General features: G+C 39.5%; 4 protein-coding genes across 6 annotated transcripts; 2 read left to right on the top strand and 2 right to left on the bottom strand.

The window, feature by feature from the left end:
* Nucleotides 1-3,888: 3,888 nt before the first annotated feature.
* On the bottom strand, nucleotides 3,889-14,989 carry ArfGAP3 (ADP-ribosylation factor GTPase activating protein 3). 3 transcript variants are annotated; one of them, XM_065301870.1, is made up of 10 exons: nucleotides 14,852-14,989; nucleotides 6,929-7,210; nucleotides 6,637-6,828; nucleotides 6,456-6,584; nucleotides 6,320-6,355; nucleotides 5,975-6,100; nucleotides 5,741-5,878; nucleotides 5,090-5,678; nucleotides 4,810-5,028; nucleotides 3,889-4,754 (listed from the first exon to the last, which is right to left on the bottom strand). In XM_065301870.1, the coding sequence occupies exons 2-10, from the start codon at nucleotides 6,998-7,000 to the stop codon at nucleotides 4,609-4,611; spliced, it is 1,647 nt and encodes a 548-aa protein (XP_065157942.1). In that variant the 5' UTR covers nucleotides 7,001-7,210; nucleotides 14,852-14,989; the 3' UTR covers nucleotides 3,889-4,608. The 3 variants fall into 3 exon arrangements, with proteins under 3 accessions (XP_065157942.1, XP_065157945.1, XP_065157943.1); XM_065301873.1 differs by lacking the exon at nucleotides 5,975-6,100; XM_065301871.1 differs by lacking the exon at nucleotides 6,320-6,355.
* Nucleotides 7,449-8,714, top strand: Zfrp8 (Zinc finger protein RP-8). The gene has a single exon (XM_065301875.1). It carries the CDS (start codon nucleotides 7,647-7,649, stop codon nucleotides 8,652-8,654), a length of 1,008 nt encoding a protein of 335 aa, XP_065157947.1. The 5' UTR covers nucleotides 7,449-7,646; the 3' UTR covers nucleotides 8,655-8,714.
* Nucleotides 12,787-14,800, bottom strand: mdu (mitotic spindle positioning protein meduse). The gene has a single exon (XM_065301874.1). The coding sequence runs from the start codon at nucleotides 14,377-14,379 to the stop codon at nucleotides 13,246-13,248; it is 1,134 nt and encodes a 377-aa protein (XP_065157946.1). The 5' UTR covers nucleotides 14,380-14,800; the 3' UTR covers nucleotides 12,787-13,245.
* Nucleotides 14,901-18,706, top strand: LOC135791487 (protein FAM177A1). The gene is made up of 3 exons (XM_065301876.1): nucleotides 14,901-15,083; nucleotides 15,223-15,574; nucleotides 18,574-18,706. Exons 1-2 carry the CDS (start codon nucleotides 14,901-14,903, stop codon nucleotides 15,529-15,531), a joined length of 492 nt encoding a protein of 163 aa, XP_065157948.1. The 3' UTR covers nucleotides 15,532-15,574; nucleotides 18,574-18,706.
* Nucleotides 18,707-20,471: the final 1,765 nt, after the last annotated feature.

Genomic DNA, 20,471 nt, shown 5'->3' with positions numbered 1-20,471 from the left:
GGAATTCGACCTGCAACCCGCAAAAATTTGCATTAAAGTGTGATTTATTATGATTTATTTATTATTATTTTTTTGGTAAAATCTTGTATTTTCTATTAAAATATTCTTGTTTATTTGTAAATTTCCCTCTTCATGTTGTGAATATTAACTCCCTTTGTAGTTTCTAAAGTTTTCTTTTTGTAACACCATGTATATTAGTTTTCCTAACACTACGTAGAAAATCGCCGGTATTTGTGAGTTTTGCGGGTTCTTTGTTTCAACTAAATATTTTCTTTCTGAAACACCCTGTATACTCATTTTTTCTTTGTGTTCGTCAAAATTTTTGTTTTAACTGTTGATTTTAGGGTTTTCCTTATTGCCCTTGGAATTTCCTTTTTGTAACACCCTGTATATTAGTTTCCCGGAGTCTCGGGTAAAAAACGAATGATATTTGTATTGTTAAAATGTTTTTTTTGTTTTGACATTAAATTTTTCATTTGTAACACCCTGTATATTTGTTTTCATTTTCAATAACGTAGAAAATGAACTGTTTGCTAATTTCTTTAGTCCGGTAGAACTATACGAAATGCTACTTGCTTATATGTGCGCGGCTTAGCAGGTCGTAAGTCCTGTTTCAATATGGCGACATGTATTCTGTTAACTTGTAAAATCTAAACATGTACTTTATTGTTAATAAATAAATTGTAAGATATATTGACTTCTTTGATTTGTGCACTCCTTCTATCATTTCAGGAACAGGTCTCTAAGAGAGTTCCCTCTCTCAGGGGATGATCCCCACTATAAAAATTGTTGAGGTATCCTGTGTGATTTGTGTCTCCTTCTTTCATTTCAGCTACAGGTCAGAACTTGTAAGAATATTTTTAAGTGTCATCTCTCTTGAGACGGCTTTAAACTCAGAAATATTTGAACAAGATCTTATAAGGATTGTCCTTATAAGGAAATCCCTCTCTCCGGGGGTGATCCCCCACCATAAAAATTGTTGATATGCCTGATAATTTCGGGGATGAAGCGCAGAGACATCGTAGCTGTAGGTTGGGCCGGGAGCAATGGACGGATCGAAGCAGTGGGCGATCGACCAGAGCGCCGGAGGCGCTCTGGGAGATCGACCGTAGACTGTCTTATAACGACACGTGCCAAAAATTTTAAAATCTGATCCACTCCTGTTGCACTTTCTTCTGTCTCCTCCTCCTCTTCTCTACTCTGTTCTCACCCTTCTGTCTTCCACTCTTCTCTGCTATTCCTTTCTTCTACTCCTCCTATTTCTCTGTTCTCCGTTTCGCCACTTGCTTACTTTCTTACTTCTCTTATTGCCTTCACTTGTATTTCAATTTCTCTTATATTTCGTTGCAATTCATATATGCAACCCAAATTACACCTGTTATTTTTATATTTGAGAAAAATGCCTTCTACACCTGAGATTCGATCCGTGTCTGCTAGCATGCCAGCAGGTGCACGTCTCCACTCGACCACCGAGTGTTTTTATTATTGTTATTTGATTCTTCTATTTATGTTTCTATATTAATCAACTTTTTAAAAACAACAACACAGCACAAACAACAGGTATATATTGTACACGCTCGACGTACTTAAGATTTATATGGAATATGATTAAACATCAATCCTGCAAACGGCAAAGGGGAAACCAGAAAGAAATATGAAGAAGTATATAATATTACATTATGTTTTATTAGCAACATTAAAAACTACATACATTTTTTTAAATCGAAAATTATAGACATCTCTTAAATCTCCTGGGAATAAAACTTGCCTTGTAATACGCGCATCTCTAACATTTCTGGGACGGAATCGGTAGACTCCTTGGCACAAGAGCTCCTAAACTTCTTCAACAGGCATCAACGTTGTTTATTTATATTAATTAAACATAAATCCAAGTTATTATTAAGTAAGTGTGGACACGCAGGTTATTTACACATAAGTTAACACGAGTGCAATGTAATTCCACAAGCGAATCACAATCACCGACGGAGGTAAATAAAGCATTTATATAATAAAGCATGTGTTTTACCAAAACACATAAAATAAAACAACACATTTTTATTTATTCACATTTCCTATCGCCAATAAAATATTATTGAGAGTTTAGTACATAACACATCCTTACGCAATTACGACAAGTAAATAACCGCGTGGCTACCGCGAAACTAAGCACAGTCTGCGTCAAGAACCGAGAACGCACAAACTACACGCGACAATCACAAAAATGCCCGTATTTACTTTCGAAAGAAACGACGTAAATCGCATTAAGCACGTGCGATTTTAATTACGCACTAAGTTCGGCGCGAGAAACATCTGACCGACACGGTAATCGACACATAGGTCATTGCAAAACGACTTGCGCAGCAAAGTATATGCGCCAAGATTGCACCGAATGCACTAAGAATGTATTCGACAACCGCCGCAAATTACCCGGATCATATACATTACATTGATTGCGAATATACAATTCCGTGCTTTGATCTCTCACTCTGATTGACGCAAGGAGGATCTATCTGTTTCAGTTCATATATGCGAAAAATATAAAATGATGATCAATTTTATGTATATTACGAAAAATTCAATTTTATATATTCAAAACTTTTAAATATTAACTTGTGTTTTATTGATGAATTCTACTCATAAATTAAATTCTTAAATTTTTATTTCCCAGAAACAAATATAAACACGTACTATGCAGATAAATAAAACGCTAACTCGACTAAAAACAAAAACAAGCGACACTAGCGCAACCTATGTGTGTCATTTTAAACTAATTGATGTATGAATGTGAAGTACGCTAGCGCCATCTAGTTTATGGTGAACAAACTACGCCAAATGTAGCAGGAAACTGTAATGTAGCAAAGATGCTAAAGCAATTTCAAAAACGCGATTTAAAAGAATCAAACAAAAATCAGTACCTCGTTACACAAAATGCTATTTTACGGCTTCTGTGCGCGAAAATGATCGGTCTAAGTCATGATTATGTTAAAGAATTATTATACTTACAAGTTGATTGAAGAATCACTCTCCTGCGAGATCCCGTTCAATTTTTAGAGTCCTAAAACCAACGGAAATGTATGCCTCAAAACACAAAAATGCATTTTTTTATAAGTTCCACGTGTGAAAATTACAAAACTAAGTCATGAATGTGATAAACAATTGCAATATTTACAATTTGATGCAAGAATGAGTCCCTTGTGACGTTCCGTTCAGTTTTTAAAGCCCAAAAACGCACAGAAATCAATGCCTCAAAACACAAAATTGCAATTTTTATTACTTCCACGTTTGAAAATTACTAAAATTAGTGATAAATATAATAAAGAAATGCAATATTTACAATTTGACGCAAGAATTACTCTCCTGTGGGATCTAGTTTAATTTTTAGAGCCCTAAAACCAACAAAAACCAGTGCCTCAAAACAAAAAAGGCGTTTTTTGTGGCTTAACCGTATGAAAATCACAAAACTAAGTCATGAATTGAATATATAATTACAAAACTTACAATTTACTGCACGTAGAGCTCCCTGCGAGGTTCCAATCAGCTTGAAGAGCCCTAAAACAATGGAGAAGTTGAATAAAACTAAATATACAACGAGTAACGTGCACTTGTCGGCGATCAGAACCAAACTAGTGTCAAAACGTGTGCGCTGTTGTTTACATAGTCTTATTTACAATCAAGATATTTCAGTTATCTGTAAATGCAAAGTCAAAATGTGGCTTAGACAACAATATGATAACAAAATAGTGAAAATTGATGAGTTAGCGAGCGAGTTTTACACACCATGTTTTTAAAATATTAGAAAAGTAAGAGTTTTGTATAATGTTTAAAACTTCACCAAAACACAAATAATTTCAGCTATCGTCAGTAGCAAATAAGAAACTAGTGAGCAAAAAATCTTAATTCAAGTTTTAATGTTCCATATAATTCACAAACAAAAGATGCTAAAAACGTGCTATCAAACCATTGTGTTAGGTGCATTCAATTAAATAAGATAATAATACAACAGACACAAAGAAAAAGCTAAGATTAAAATATAATTTAAACCTTGATGAGAAAAACCTCAGCAGGATCACACAATGGCACACCCCCTCTTTAAATGCACTCACTTTTCAAATATGTTATAATTTTCTGTATTTTACAAAGTTCAATCAATGAATAATAATAAAACGCTCGAGATGCCCTAAACTCTAATTGCACTAAATTTTACTCCGTATATGCAGTATTCATATCGCCCGCGCTCGTAAGTTGGGGAAATAAACAGCAACACTTTACATGATTGGTTGACGTTCCTTCTCAAGGCACATTGCACAATAATCAATAAATATTGCAAGAGGATGTGCGAGAGAATGTCGTCCGTTTCGACAAGTCACGTTGTTTTGTACAAATTAAAAACTTCTACACAAGTCAAAAAAGCGTCCTGGATTGGATTGAATTAGCATTCAATATCTCGCGTGAATAAGTCTTAAAATGTAACAAGTTATCTTACAGTTTCGGCCCAGTATTTCTTTATCATTAACTTTGTCCCTAGGATGTGTGCGACGTCATCGTTGGCAATGTAGGCGTCGCGACACAATCGGTTATAAACTGGTATAATAACGCTTAAACTATACACTAGTAACCGTATTTGTCCTGCAGCGAGGACATGACGCCGTTGGCCAGCGAGCTGAGTTTGCCCGCCACTTTGGTGACGCCCTGGCGGACGCTCTCACGCACGTCCTCGAGGTCGGGCGCTTGGAACGAATTATTCGGATGGTTGGCTACAAAATGAAAACATAAACAAAAAAATAACGTCAACCAGCAATCACTAGTTACATTGACCGCCTGTGCCAAAAAAGTCCGATGACGATATGCTGGAAGAGCCTTGGAAGCGATTCAAATTCGCCTGTGTCTCGTAGTCCTTTACACCGTCGTCAAAGTACTGCGAAGAAGAAATGCCTTTTGCGTTGCCAAATTTCTTTTGAGCTGCATCACCAGTGCCGACATCATCGTAAGTTTTCTTTGGTGTTCTATCCCTTTCTCTTTCTCTCTCCACTAAAAATTAATTAATAATTACGTTTTAGAAGTACGCAGATTCAAATTATATTGCACCAACCTGGTTTGTCATAATCATATTTCGTAGGTTTGCTACTAGGTGGATCATCGACAATGACCCACAGATCTTGTTGGTTGCTAGAGTTGCTACTGCTGTTAAAATCCTTCATATCAGCGAAGTAATCTTTGCTGCTGGAAAAACCGCCACTTGCATTTCGATTCATGCTAAACGTGTAGTTGTAACTGTCGAACCCGTTGTCGTCTAAGCGCAGTTTTCCCAGCGATCCAAGACTACTTGGCGTCGATTGCAGATTCTCTTGCTCAATGGTTTTCATCTCAGTGAGCATCGAGTGGCTGACACCGGTACGATTATTTACACCCATACCAAGTCGCTCCATCTGTTCGGCTTTGCGCGGATCTGTCTTCTTCATCATTTCTTCTTTCTTCGTCTGTTGCGCGCTTAAATCTTGATATGCCAGTCGCATCGCCGCCTGCTGTTCAATCTTTTCCTGGACGGTAATGGCCGCTTGCTTGACGACCTCTTCCTGGGCGCGTAGGCGCGATTCTTCGGCTAGTTCTGCTTCGCGTTCAATGTCAGCAAAGTTGGTTTTCACTTTAGTTGCACCAAGACCTCCCTTTTTAGCTCCCAACTTTTAAAAAAGTAAAAATAATTAATAAGTTTTCAAACAAATTTCTTGAATTGAATGCTTACCCCCGATTTCTTTGGTTGCACTTTCCGAATACCAATCGTACTTTTTCTAACTTCACCTGCATCGGCAGCAGTTGAAAAATCAACTTTTGGACCATCCAGTTTCTGATCATTCTGAATTGGTTCCTGTTTCGCAACAACCTAAAAAATGTCCCACCATTAAACTACTATTTTTTTCCAAAATATGAATGAATTAATCTTATGAAATTAGTTTGAAGCAAAATTATAGTAACCTACTTTGGATTCTTTAATTTCTTGACTAATCCCAGTGTTTTCCGAAGCAGTGGCAAATTTTTCGTGCTCGCTGAAGAAATCCACCTCTTTCTCCTCAACCTTCTCCTCGACGTACGCGTTTATGTGAAGCTGTGTGTTAATGAACAAACAAACTACATGTTAATACATATTGTTAACAAATACAGTGAACACAACTGCACATGGTTTTAGTTGATTACCCAAAAATGTTGATTCAAGCATAGACAATTTGAAATGAATGTTTGTAATGACAACTTATTATATTCTATGATGATGAAAGTAAATTGTCAGCAAAAATTAAACCCAGCTAACCAATAAACTAAAGCCTACCTTGGAATGCTTGCTATCAATCAGCAAACTGCTAATCTAAATAAAAAACAGTTTTTAAACAAACTGGGCTGCATAATATCAACAATAAACAATGTACAATGGAGACAATTGCAATGTTTAAAGAAAGTACAGTTACCTCAGAATTGTTTTTAACTGCATTCAGTGCCAGATGATGTAATTTGTCCCTGTAAAGTTGTGCAGCCCTAGAGTTGTACTTCTTAGTGGCATCAGTAGTCACACAATTGTGTTGTTGGAAAAATTGTTGCTGCAAATACAACAGGTTAAGATCCGTACCTCTGACAAGTTGTAGAACTTACAGCATTATTATTGCCACCAAGTTGCATCTGCCTCAACTGTACCCATGTCCAATTAGTGTCCAGCTGTGTTGACCTGACAAATGTTAAATGAACTCCCAAGTTTCTGTGCACTGCTGAGCAGTCCAAACAGATGATAACGCCGTAAGTCACAGATGACCATGTTGGATTTTTAGCGTTACAATCGAAACACACCTGAATGTAAGAAATATAAGAGATTACATGAGATGTTAAAATGTTTACATATGTTTTTGATGGAGATTTACAAACGCCCAAAAATAACCATTTCTTGTACCTTGTTCGCTGGTATCGAGCGTAGACGGGTAAAGACTGCCTCAATTTCGGCCTTCGTCGGTTTCGTCTCCATTATACGTAAGCGATGAGGCGTTAAAACAAAATTTGGTCGTCGTCGATGAGAAAATTAACAAGATGCACGTATGACTAAATTACTGAAAGTGAAAGGACACGTTGTCACTTGTCAATTCATCATAAGCAACAACGAATTCCCCTAGATTTTGAAGTTTGGTAGCAGTGCTTGGTGCGCAAGTGCGGGGCAAGCGCCATCTGAATATGTAATCTGAAACGATATTTCTTTTTAGTCAGAAACGTATTATAAACTTTTAGTTTATTTTTATATAAATTTAGTATAAAATTATTTGTATTAAAATATTTGAAATTATAAATTGTAAAATTAACTTAAATTTTAAAACTGTTAATTGTTTAATTGAAGTAAATGTTATAATATCTAATAAGTAGCTCCGGAAGTCCATTCCTGAACTATTATCAGAATTACCAACATAATTTGAGCTCCACTGAGAATATAACTAGATTGTTTCAAAGAAATTAAATGTTTTCAACACTTTTTCGAGCATTTAAATTTCAAAGAGTAATTTTATATTAACCTATTTACAGAAATGAAAGAATAAACAATTTCATTTCATTAATTTAAATTATTCCTTTAATAAAAAATAAATGTGGAGTAGTTTACCTTATTCTAACCTAAAACAACAACAATGTCACGTGTAGACATCGGTTTTGCAGAGCCCTGCGAGCCCTGGCGGCTCCTGAGTACGCAATTTCCTTCAAAACTCGGCGGAAAACCAGCATGGTTATCCCTTAAGGACCTTCCAAACGCGGAAACACTCCAGTGCACGGTATGTTCCAACCCAAAGACGTTTCTGTGCCAAGTTTACGCTCCACACGAAGATTGCGAGAACAATTTCCACCGAAGCGTATACATTTTCGCGTGCAGGAATGCGACATGCTGCAAGAAGAACGACAACACAACGTTCGCGGTCTTCAGGGACAATTTACCACGACTCAACGACTATTACTCATTCGATCCACCACCGGAAGACACACCAACAACATTCAACCCACAACAATGGCAAAAACTATGCGCATTATGCGGCTGCGGAGCAGAAAAATCCTGCGGGAAGTGCAAGACACCCTACTGCAGTCGCCAGCATCAAGTCCTCCACTGGAAGGAATCACATAAAACCACATGCAGTGATACTTCTTCCGATAACGGTGCTGGTAAAAGTTCGGTGCACCTGTTGAAGGAATTCGAACTCGTCATCGAACCGGAGGAGCTCGAGGCGAAGCAGGAAGTGGACGTCGAGGAGCAGTTGCGCGCTTGTGATGAGCTACAGCGGGCGACAGGTGGCGAGCTGGCGGACGTCGAGGAGAGCGAGTTGGACCGGCACGCAGCTGTCGACGGTGATAGGACTTTCACGCGTTTCCGGAAGCGAGTCGACTGCAATCCAGAGCAAGTTTTGCGATACGAACGCGATGGTGAACCATTGTGGATCGCCGAAACGCCGAGACCCGAGGAAGTTCCGCAATGTGAGTGCGGCGCGAGGAGAAGGTTCGAGTTTCAAGTGATGCCGCAATTTTTAGCGACTGTTAATGAGCATGAACTCGATTTTGGGGTGCTGGCGGTTTATACGTGTGAGAAAAGTTGCTGGGGAGGCAAAGGATACAAAAAAGAGTTTATTTTCAAGCAAGATGTTGCTGATTAATTATTTATATGTATATTATGTATAATTATATAGAAAATAAACTCAATTTTGCAAAAAAACTATTGTTGAAATTTTTATTGTAAATTAATTGTTCAAAAGAATAATCAATTAAGTAGTTAATAAACGACGAATTAAAAAACGAAACCTTGAGAACGTTTGTTAACTTTAATTTTAATTGATTTAAATGTTAAATTTAGTTTAATTCAGTTTTGTTTTATAACTTTTGGAAATTCTGAATGGTAACAATGGCCCCAACTATGTAACAACACCAAACACTAACTCAACTTATTCTTAAGGGGTTATACTACTTTATAACACTCTATTATTCAACGTAAAATTTATTTTTTTCTTTAAAAATATTTTTGTCTTTCTCCTTAACTAGTGCATACCAACAGGTATCTCTTGACTTGTATTCAAACGTTCACATTTTCACACACGCATTGTTTCATTTTTAGTACAGAATCTAGAAAACGACGACTTCTTATTATGGTTTTTTGCACGTCAAACACTCCATTTCATTGAGCAATTAACGCGCGCATTGCGCGTGTTTGCATGGTGCGCATTGTGTCGATTGTCAGGTTTTACGAGCGACGCTGGTCGTTTTGTAACCGGCATTGTTTGGAGAGAAAGAAATGCAGAAATGCGCTTCCAATTCGCTTTAGAACGCGAGATTCCGACGGGCGAAAAACTTTCTCTCACACGCACGCTCTCGAGAACACATAACACGCGAAGCAGTTAATACCGACGTTTTGCGCTGAATCTTCAAGTTCTACTAGAACTAGCGTACGAGTATAGTTGTTTACCGATTGTTTTCAAATCGTGATGTGCTGATTTGCTGTTAATGATGATGATGGATACAGTTCACATAGTTAAGATATGGTTTGACTTAGAAAAAGCGCAGTTTAAAATAAGTCGTGTTAGTTACAACAATTATAACTCAAGAATGGCTGAACCGATTTTGATGATCGACGATTTTTTGGATTCGTCTATGTCTCGAATAGCACAATAACTATTAAAATATTAAAAATTGTGACTTGAACACAATTAAAATTAAATTTGAATAAATTTCTATATAACTTTTAATATTCAACTGCCTAAAATCACTAAATTATGAATTTGTTGCATTAATTAATTATTACTCCATATGGAAATATAATTTTCTCTTTACCTTCTATAGTATTTAAGCAATAATTTAAATATTACAATGATATTAACCTTAAAATTTCCAAATTGACATACTAAGAGTAACAGTAGCCTCTCATTTGTTTACCTTTTTCCTTGCGTTGTCTTTCTCCTCATTTTTTATTTTCTTCTTTGCAGTTTTTTTCTGCCTCTCGAGCGTTACTTTAATCTCTTGCGGAGGAATCTCGCAATCGGGGTCATCGCAGGCCATACATACATGCTACACGATCAGCCAGCCAGCATCGCGGCGAAGAACGCGTCTCGGTTTTCGAACTGTTCAAGGTGACTGCGTTTTTTGTTGTTGCTGTTTTGGTTGTTGTTGTGTTTAAAAAATGATGGTTTAACGGAGAGCCCGCGCGCAGAATATGTGTCACATAAATCAGCGCCGCCGCCGCGGTTTCGCTCGAATTAAAGTGTCACGATGCTCTCTACACGCACGCACGCTCACGCGCGCGATCGCTCGAAAAAACAATAATCGATATTAAATTATCAGCATTCGCATTCCAGCGCCAAATTGCTTCTAATTATAATAATTCTCAAGCGGACGCCAGTGTTTGCTTTCGGAAACTTTGTACTTCAAATTCCAATGATATTTTAAGATAAATTTGGTTTTGGAAAATTCTAATTCGTTGATCTGTTTGTTTTTGATTGAATATTTACTTATATTTTTTAAATTTTAAATTATTGTATAAATATTTAATCTATACGATGAAAATTGCTGATCTCATGATGCACATTTTGTAAATTATCTGACAGATGAATTAATCCTGATATTATTAAAATAACAGCGCGTAAATATAAGATATTTGCGCATCAAAGCATTGTAAATGTAGTTTTTTTAATTACAAAAAATAACTTTTTTACAAAACGACTGCCATTCACTTTAATTGTTTTCGAAATCTCTCTGGGAAGCAAAATGTACATTTCAATACACTTTTATCAAATGTTTCTATCATCTAATAAATAAAAATTATAACTTTTAATTTTTTTTCCAGTTTTTTATCTTCTACTCAATATTTTTGATTTCTGCGAAAATTTAATAATAGTATTCTACAAATGTGATAATACAAAATTACAAGATAACAAACGAATGCCAAATATGCACGCATTTAAAATATCATAGTTTATACACTTGGAACATAAATATATCGTGTTTTATAGTTTGATTACTTTGTTGCGTATATAAAACGCACGCACCTTTACATCTCGTCGATCAAACCAAGTTGATTGAGTCAATCTGGCCCGTAAAAGCTGTAAAAAAGCGAAATTACAGCAATGCGAGCGAACGTTTCGCATCGCATTTCACATAATCGCGAATACTGGCGCATTCTCAACTAGACAGTCGCCGCTTTAAAAGACCATAAAACTATAAATGGCTAATTGGGTTTGCCGGCATGTGTGAATGCGCGAATGCGAATACTCATGCGTATGTGAACTACGTACTTGTACAGCGTGTGTACTTACACGAGGTACAATGTGGTAAAATCGACAATGATTTCATCTGGCATGGTTGGAATGTCATCAAACCTTGGCGCATGGGATTACAATAGAAAATAAAAAAAAAATCGTATTTGGAGTTTGGTATTATTTAAGCGATTGCGCTCTCGTTTCGCATTTAAAATTAATGATAATTATGAATTATATTCTCATTAATAACAAGTGTTGTAAGCATCTAGGTAGTTTTGACTATATATGTAGAAATATGCGAAAATGTGAACAATTATATCGTTAATTATCAGTTTTTGGTAAAGTAGATGATATGATATGAGCAATTATTTATCTATTTATCGATTTTATGTTAAATGTCGATGATGAGTAGATTACCGGCCGTAATTATCCATTAAAAGAAAAATATGTAATTTTTAATTTTATTTTGTTTCAAAAATATCATGAATTACTTATTTTGGTTCAAGTTTGACATGTTTCGTCTCGAGGGCATCGTGTAAAACATAAAAATAAAGTAAAATATGATTTAATGTCATAAATTACGTATTCTTTACTCAATTCAACTTTTAAAATAAAAAATAAACCATAAATAGATACGTATAAAGCAAAAAATTGAAACCTGTGGTTCATGAATCTGTGCATGTCCACAAACAAACAAAAATTTCGCAATCGGAGTAAAAAAAGGTGGAAAACCTGGTTTAAAGCAAATTACTAGTTTAAAAAAAGCTAAAATCATTTATAAAATTCACACAAATTTCGACTAATTAGATAATCTTTCCTAAAAATGTATCAATATTTATTTAAAAATGCTTGGCGCACTTAGCAAATTTCCGTTTGATGTCGCGTTAATTGATTTTTTAAAATAGTATTCCCCGAAAGTGTAATTTGCCACTACAAGATAAGAAAACCTACGTAATATAAACAAGCAAAAATGTTTCCTTAATTACCAAACCAATAATTAGCCTCTATACAAACAACAACCAAATATTATCAAATCTGATATTCCTCATACTCATACAACATTCAGATAACTATACTTGTACTCGTACCAAATATCAACTAGCGTAAATTTGAGAAAGTTTAATTTAGACATAATTTACATTCGCACATGAGTATTACCTACATACGCATATACCTCTGCTTGCGTAATGAGTGTTTTCCAAACTGATACATTTACGCAGGTTGCAAAAACTGTAAAAATCCAGTCTTATCACAGACACCGTGCAGGTTATTATTGGCATCCATATCTATATGTAAAAAATACCCAATGCAACAATATCGTACTTGCTCGTGATATTGAAAGAGATAAAACCTAAGCACACATTAATGTCGCACTCATTAAATTGACGCAATAGTTTTATGAGGGCACAAGTAACAATGTTGTGCAATTGCAATACGTATCCATTAAAAATCCGCACACGAATTTATTAACTTTCAACACACACGCCATTTATATTTATATTTTAACTCAACATCATCAACAAACACCAAAATAAGTACCCACTTGTATGTTTGTTATGTTTTTGTTTTTTATATTTTACATTTTTTTATAATTTCACATTTCAACAACAATATTTATAACTCTATGTAACAATTTAAATAAATTACAACCTAAGAAGAATATTTCTGTATACAAAATTGCTATGCGAAGAAAATAAACTATACATTTGATATATAAATATTAAGCCTATTAGTTCGTCCTCGAAATTAAATTAAACAAATAGGAATCACGCTTGAATGATATAAGTATAAAATTAAACTAGATGGTTGTTGAAAGGTGGACGAATTTCTCACGCATTACATCACCAAATTTATCATTGTATCGATCGTCGATATATGACATTATCAGCGACTGTTCGGCGCGTGATTAACTCCACCAAATGCTGATAACGTATCACTCACCGCCGTTTTTGTCGAATATGTAATTTTTTTGTTGTTTTTAAATTTATTTTACAGATAGGATTTAAGCACGATTGGACTCCTGATTTTTTATTATCATCTGCTGGAAGTGCGTGATAAGCGCTTGCGGTGAAGTGACCTCTTCGTCCTTGGCATCACACAATTGCGCCAGGGATTTAGCTGTTTTCAAACTGGACGGTGCTGAATCAACTGGTGAAGGTTCATCTAAAGTGTCATCGGAGGAGTATAACTGCGCCATTGATTTCGATGCTCTAAGCCCATAATTCTCCAAAGGTGCATCTAAATCCGCATCGTCTAACAAAGCAAGATTTCCTTGTGATTGGCGAATATTTTTAAGTTCGGTTTCACGTTTGAATGTAGCCTCGATGTCCTGTTGGATCTTTTTCTCTGTCGGGATGAAATTTTTACGCAGGCGTTGTCCTTGAATGACTTTCGGTGGGGCTAATTCGTAACTATCTATATTTTGACTGAATCCATTCGGAGTGGGACCGTTAATAAACGGTGTTTTGGGTAGGTTTGATTGCTTGTTTTGCGCGATGATGTTAGAGGTCAAGTTTTGGAGCTTACCGCGTGACTTTATGAAGCGGTGCATTACGCCCTTGTTAGGGTTAGTGGATATCAACCGGCGGAAATGTGGTTTGGTTGCGAGGGCAACGGCATCCGCCAACGTGGGAGTTGACTTTGCGCGCAGCAGTGGTGCGCGAACGCTAATACTACCCTCCTGCCGTGTGTTACTTCCGGTGTTGGAGTGACCGTTTTCCAATGATTGATGCTGGCGTTGATTGTGATTCAGGCTGGATTCGATTTCGTCGCTCTTTGATGCGGAGTCCGATGTCAAGCTGTGGTTACTGCTGCGATCCGTGTGATCCCCGTTGAGGTCTTCGCCTGCAGAGTCCTCATTGTTATCGAATTGGTTGATGTTGTTGTTGTTGTTATTAGGAAATCCATTGTTCTGGGACTTTTTCAGTTCGCGTTCGCGTGCCATTACGTTTTCGATCTCCTCCTGAATGCGCACCAATGTGGGCTTTTGTTCAACACTACCGTCAACATCGTCTTCGTCTGAATTGTTGTTGTTGTCGTTGAGGTTATTGAGTTTTTTCAATTCACGCTCGCGCTTCATGACGTCCTGGATCTCCTGCTGGATGCGCGACAAAGTCGTCCGTTCAGTGGACGGCATTTTAACTTGTTGGTTTGTTTGATTCGCTTGGTAACTCGCGCGTTGTTTCGCACTGCGTGCGTGCGTTTTATATAAAAGAACAATCGTCCGGAACACAACGAAGGTAATCAAATGTCGGTGCGCGACGCGCGCGGCTTTTGTACGCGGCTCCGGATGTGTCGGACGGTGCGAACGGCGGAGCAGAATGCGACCAACTAACGAAGACCGTTCATCGCGAGAGGTCACAGACCAACTTATCTCCGCGCGTATCTGGAACGGTTACCGGCAGTAAGGCACATCTGGCGGTGAGAACTCACCTGGTCATACTTTAAAACAAAACAAAAAGTTCTCCCTGTCGACCACCTACTCTCAACTACCAGTACTAACTTGAATAGCAAAACCAACGAACGCAATCTTTATACTTTTCAATAGCACAAATAGGTAGCGCTGTGAGCTGAAATTACAGAAGCCTTGGTAACGAAAATTGACTCACCTTAGTTTGTTTACGTTTATTGTGGGTGTTAAAAGTGAACTGCGTAGAAATGCCGAAATTAGTGAAACCAGTGGACACAAATCTTAACAACGCCGAAATGGATGATACAGCTTCGGTGCAGGTAAAAGTACCCAAAAGAATCTTGCACTTTTGTGACGGCACGCTGGAAGAATACAGCGATGACGAACTGGAGCAGGCTGACGTGAAACAACCAGAACCAGTTGTCGATCCGGTAAGTTCATACTCTCACCGCCAGATGGCTCATAACACTCCAATAGAAACTGCTATCGATTCAACGCTAGGTGTCAGTTGTATGTCCAAATACTCAATTTTTATATTACACAAAAAAGAAATATGTATTTACTCTTTAGAAAACTTTGTCATGGGGTCCATGGACAACCCACATGGCCTGGGCAGCTGGAAGTTCTGCATTAGCAGGATGTGACTACGTGGGAGAGTGGTTAGCTTCTGCATTGGGCATAACAACTCCAAAATACTACTTTGAAATCGAAGAACAGAAAAAACGCGAAGCTGAAAAGAAGAAATTGGAAGACCAGAGCCGCGGATGGTCTGAGAATGCCCAGGACGGAGTTGAACTGGTAACAAAGGACGTTCCATCGAGTAACCCTAAGGAGAATCAGGCATCTACATCCGAAACAGAAACATCTACAGCAAACTGAAACCGAATCTCCCTCGCTGTAACGCCTGTATAGCTAAAACTGGGTAATGTCTTGTTTCTTGTTCGTTGCGAGCCTTGTAGCGTTGTTTCGCGTCGTATTCATTACGAGCCAGCACGGCGCGCGGCTAATTAATCATTCCACCGCATTGAGAGCATTTCCCTGTCGAGGTTATTTATCATCTCGCTCGCGTAGCGGCTGCGGCGACCGTACGTGTGTGTTGCAGGACTAGAGGACTAGGGGTAATTACCGGGATGCTGCGCGAGGTGGTGGTTGCGTGCGGGCATGAGGGGTTCAGGGAGAGGGGAGCGTCAGTTTGGCCAATGGGGCGTCGCGACGTTGGTCGGCGCCCCTGTATCGATTAGCGCATGCGGCCCTAGCTGGACACTGCCCACCCCACTGGTCTAGGGATGACCAGCAAGGGGCGAGTCGGGTCAAGGGTCGTAGCAGGTAGTTCCACTCGGGGTCACCTTGGGGTGACTACCCTTCTTCATAATATTCACTATCAACTTTTACTTTGTGTGTGAGAGGGGAAAAAACAGCGGCGATAAAGTCGTAAATCTTGCTCTCGTTTGGCCTTGTAAACAAATTAGAAGACTTTTAATTTCTTATTCATGCACGACCGTGGCGCGGAAGTTCGAGGGCGCGAGTAATTTCTTTCGCGTGACGTCACAGACGGCGTGCCGCCGCCTCCGTCGTCGTCGTCGTCGGCGCGTTTAAAAACGCGCGCTAATTATGAATGAGACGACGACGCGCCGCGCTCGTTTTACTCTCGCCGGAGTGTAGTAGGGCTAGGTCAGGGTTCTTTACGGCTTTCTTTATTTTCTTTCCCGACACTGCAGCCAGGAGGTGGTTTCGCGGAAAAAAGTTGGCGTGCGCGCGCGAACCGAGCGCTAAATTGCTGTTTAAAATTCCAACTTTGTTTTAGTGCTTGAAAAAGACGCTCGCGCGAAACACGCGCCCGACACCCAGTTAACAAAGTAGTAGCTCAGCTGATTTGCAGCGCGCCGCCTCCGAGCACAAGACGCTATATTATTCTTTGCGCTGAACGCGCGTTGTGCCAACTCGAGTTTATTTACGAATGGTAATTTTCTTTCAACTGCACTTTTGCTTTCATTCATCTACGAATACAAAATCTTACAATTTATAATCTACTCCAGTTTACTTCTTCTTTCTTCCTTTCTATTCTTGGTATTTTGTTGTTGATATAAATTTTTTTCGTTGTTTGCAACCACTATGAGTATCTCGAGGTGGATGATTAAGGGTGTGTTCATGCGTGGTTCGCACGAAGTGCTAAGGTATTGATCAATATGTGAAGTCATCCATCAGTGTATCCCGCGTGGCCCCCGGCGGCGGCGGCGGTGTACAGCGGCCCTGCGCGCGGCGTAGGGACGGCAGGCGCGTCCTGGTCGCCAGTACGCAGCAGGCCGACTGGTCGGACGACAAAGACGCGCCATTAGCCGCCGCTTCGAGAGCCGCTCCGCAGTGTACCCCACACCCTCGCACACGGCCGCCGCCGCCGCCCCCAAACCCGCCGTCAAACTTGACATCGCGTCATGGCTGCGGGCAAATCCGCACACCCCCTTGGGCTATCTTCCGCACGCAGGAAGACTGGCAAGCATTTCCGCATCCCACCCCACACACACACACACACATATTCAGGATGAATACTAGCCCGGGCACATTCACATTCGCAGTTCGCAGTTGGGAGCTGATGTGCGATGTGTTAAGAGAGCGGCGAAGGGGGCATCCACTCCACGACCGCCATATGCAAATGCTGTAACCAAATTATATACTCGCGCGACGCGCATGTATAATTCGGGCGCCCGTCGAGAGACCCTTCATGGCATGGTGTGTGTGGAGGAAAAGCGCCCGCGTTATCTCCGTTTGACATCTGTGCCTGGGCGCTCGCGTTCGCGCTACTTGCGAGTCCAATCACGATCTGCATGCGCCCGAAAACCCTTTTTCGGCCAGGTAGTTAGGTTGGGTATTTGCGAGCATACACATGCCAGATGTGTGTATGCAAATTTCGGCGCGACGATGCAACTGTTCCGAATTGTGCGTTCGTCCCGAACGGATTCGAATCGAAACTTTTTTTTGTGGTTTTCCTACCTGAAAATCTTTTCGAATGCAAATTAACCTCTAAGCCAGTTGATATAAAACCATACCAGCTAGAATAGTAAAAACGTTAGGGCCTTAACGCAGCAACAAACCAAAATTCGTTACAAACGTGTAGAGCTATAATTTCTGACAGATTTAGAGCAAGCAAGATTCCTTGCAGCCTTATTCAGCATTCCAAAATTTTGCACGGTAGAAAGCATGAGTGACATGGGTTGTTATCATGTGTGTGTATGTCGCACGACATGCTGATTACAGTTGCTTGCAGACAGCGCGGCAGCGAGTTAATTAGCTGCCACCGTAGACTAATTAGTTGGGTGGCATACCAGCAACCCAACCACCGCCCCCCTCACTCCCCACATCGCGCATATCCGGCTGCAACACGCTAAATACCAATTGGTAACCAGGAGATGCGCCTTACTAATATGCTCAGCGAGTCGTGTTCGTGTTCACTTGCAACCTACGTGCTCCTTGCAGCACAACCATGCGGAAACTTCCTCCACACATGTTGCCAAAGCTAACACCTTCTGCGATTCAGTCAAAGAACAAAATTAAAACGTCATTTTTCATACTTATGATGTGATTGGAGAGGATGTTGTAATAGCTCGTACGTCGCGTGGCGAGTGACGGTGACCACAGTCCGGCCCAGCACGAGTCCATTGGGGTCTAATTACCAAAAAAGTGGATGGACGCGCGTGTAATGCCAGGCGCGAAGCCGGTTTAACGGCCCGAAGGTCGGTCGACAGTTCATAAATCACGCGAGGCTCACTCCCTTCGATGGTCAAGCCGTCCGCCCCATTGGGCACCACGCGCGCGCGAGCCGCCTTTGTTTAGTCATAATATTTGTTCATGCTCGGTTAGAGCGCTGGGCAAACAAATTTTAGAATCACCTGGGTGGGTTTCTAAATGTTTTTATTTTATTTACAGATTTTGGATGCTGAAACACTTCGATATGGAATTTAACATACGCTTGATATAATTAATATTGTTATACTTTCATATAAATTTTTTTGCAAATATGTACTTCATGTTTATATTAATAAAAATAATTTTTCAAATATTCCAGCGTCCATTTTAACAACCCGGGTTTTATTCCAGAGATGTTGAAGGGATGTGTATGTGTGGGATGTTGGAGTATAGGGTGCACACCCTCGCAAGCACCCTCTCTGACCACACGTACGGCGCGGGCTCGTGCGTGCTTTGTGCGGCGCGAGCCACTATTGGACGACGCCGATGGGATAATCCCCCGCATCGAGCGGCGCTACCCCTCGCCGGCGTGATGCATTGGACGCTCGCTAGCAACCCCCGAAGGAGCGGGCGAGCGAGAACGCTGCTGATTCACGCCCGGCCATCTCGCCATGCGTCGGCAGTGCTCGAGATGCCCATTTAGATTATGCATGCCTCGCGGCAGACAAAAGCCTCGCGTCGCGAAAGATAAATAATGTCAGCCACTTTCGAAACGAAATATCTACAAGGGAACATCCCCTGCTACCCCTACACATTTACTACACATCAATACTTTTGTTATTAGCTGTATACTGAATAATGAATCAAATAATTTTTTTTTCTTTGGGTTGATTTCATATGTGATCCTAGTAAAGCGAAATGATATTGATTTGGAAATAGAGTAAGTAAACTAGCTGTAAGCGGCTTGGAGGCGGCGGTGGTGGCGGCGTCGCTCGTCCTGAATAATAAGAAGGCGGCCGCGCCTCGAAGGCAAAGTAAAATATCACAAACCTAAAACGTTAGCTGCACGTGACCCGGCGATTGATTTTATTTTATGCGACTAGCGCGTAGTCGACCGAAAAGAACCAAACGAAGGAGCGCGCACGTACGGCGAGCACTCACACGGACAACCCCGCCGCCGTCGAGTCGCGGAGATCCAGATCCACATCCGAAGAGCCGAAGAGGTAAAATTGAAAATCGTGTTCCTGGGGGGGAAATTCTTTGTGTATATGCAGACAGTATGCGCTGGGAATTTTATAATAACTATACACGTTCGTGTTCCTTCGTCCGTCTCGCTTTTTTTTTTCTTTGCTTCTGCTTGTCTTGGGCGGGATCCTGCGGGAAGGTTTCCACGTGCTTCTTGGAGACGCTTCAATGCGGAATATCTAGAATCAGCAATCTGGAATGGGAATTGAAATTAAATTCATTTTTTAAATGTTGCAAAAATATCAAAATTCGAAACAAAATAAAACTGAATTTCAGAATTTTTTTTTTTTTAAATCTTGACAAATTCATTTCTTTTTTGTTAAACTCAATAAAAACTAATAATGCAGAAATATTTAATTTTATCGAAACAGAATGAAATAAAATGCAATACTTTCTTCAAAATCAAAAAAATCCTAAAATTTTTTGATAAATTTTGTTTTTTTATGAGAAAAATTGTAAAAATTAACCAAATTTGACAATTTTTTGGTCCCCGAAATTATCTTTTGTTGTTTTTCTAGTAGTAGTAAATTAAAATAATTTTTCTGATGCAATTGTTATTAAAATAACTTCAAAACCTTTTTTTACTTCTCTGCAATTGAATTAACATCTCAATTATTCAACTTTTCAGTGGCAAATTTTCAACAATAAAAGATCCCTATCAATACGTTTTTGACTAGACACTCACGAATTTAATTACATTTCCATACCCCGCTCAGGATTCACAGGAAAGTAGCGCAACGAATGTGTGAATGAGATGCATATCTCGATGGCTCGGCGGCTCGCCATTGTTGTTGTGATAACTGAAGGGTTGCTAACATCGTTGACGGTTAGACAGCGCCGACATCAATCTATTAATCTAATAAAAGACGCACCGATGCATCGCCATCAGGTAA

The sequence above is a fragment of the Atheta coriaria genome, unplaced genomic scaffold (genome assembly GCF_025399875.1).
Source record: "Atheta coriaria isolate IRGN ID8LTWV9N9 unplaced genomic scaffold, Caltech_Dcor_3.1 hic_scaffold_5_pilon, whole genome shotgun sequence".
Classification (NCBI taxonomy): domain Eukaryota; kingdom Metazoa; phylum Arthropoda; class Insecta; order Coleoptera; family Staphylinidae; genus Dalotia; species Dalotia coriaria.
Note: the sequence above shows the minus strand (reverse complement) of the source record. Positions and strands in the feature narration are given on the sequence as shown.

Coding starts and splice junctions, on each gene's coding strand:
- LOC135791487 (XM_065301876.1), top strand. CDS start 14,901: ATGCCGAAATTAGTGAAACCAGTGGACACAAATCTTAACAACGCCGAA. Junction 15,084..15,222: donor CAGAACCAGTTGTCGATCCG/GTAAGTTCATAC, acceptor TTTACTCTTTAG/AAAACTTTGTCATGGGGTCC.
- Zfrp8 (XM_065301875.1), top strand. CDS start 7,647: ATGTCACGTGTAGACATCGGTTTTGCAGAGCCCTGCGAGCCCTGGCGG.
- mdu (XM_065301874.1), bottom strand. CDS start 14,379: ATGCCGTCCACTGAACGGACGACTTTGTCGCGCATCCAGCAGGAGATC.
- ArfGAP3 (XM_065301870.1), bottom strand. CDS start 7,000: ATGGAGACGAAACCGACGAAGGCCGAAATTGAGGCAGTCTTTACCCGT. Junction 6,356..6,455: donor CAGTTAAAAACAATTCTGAG/GTAACTGTACTT, acceptor TTTTTTATTTAG/ATTAGCAGTTTGCTGATTGA. Junction 4,755..4,809: donor TTTTGGCACAGGCGGTCAAT/GTAACTAGTGAT, acceptor TTCATTTTGTAG/CCAACCATCCGAATAATTCG.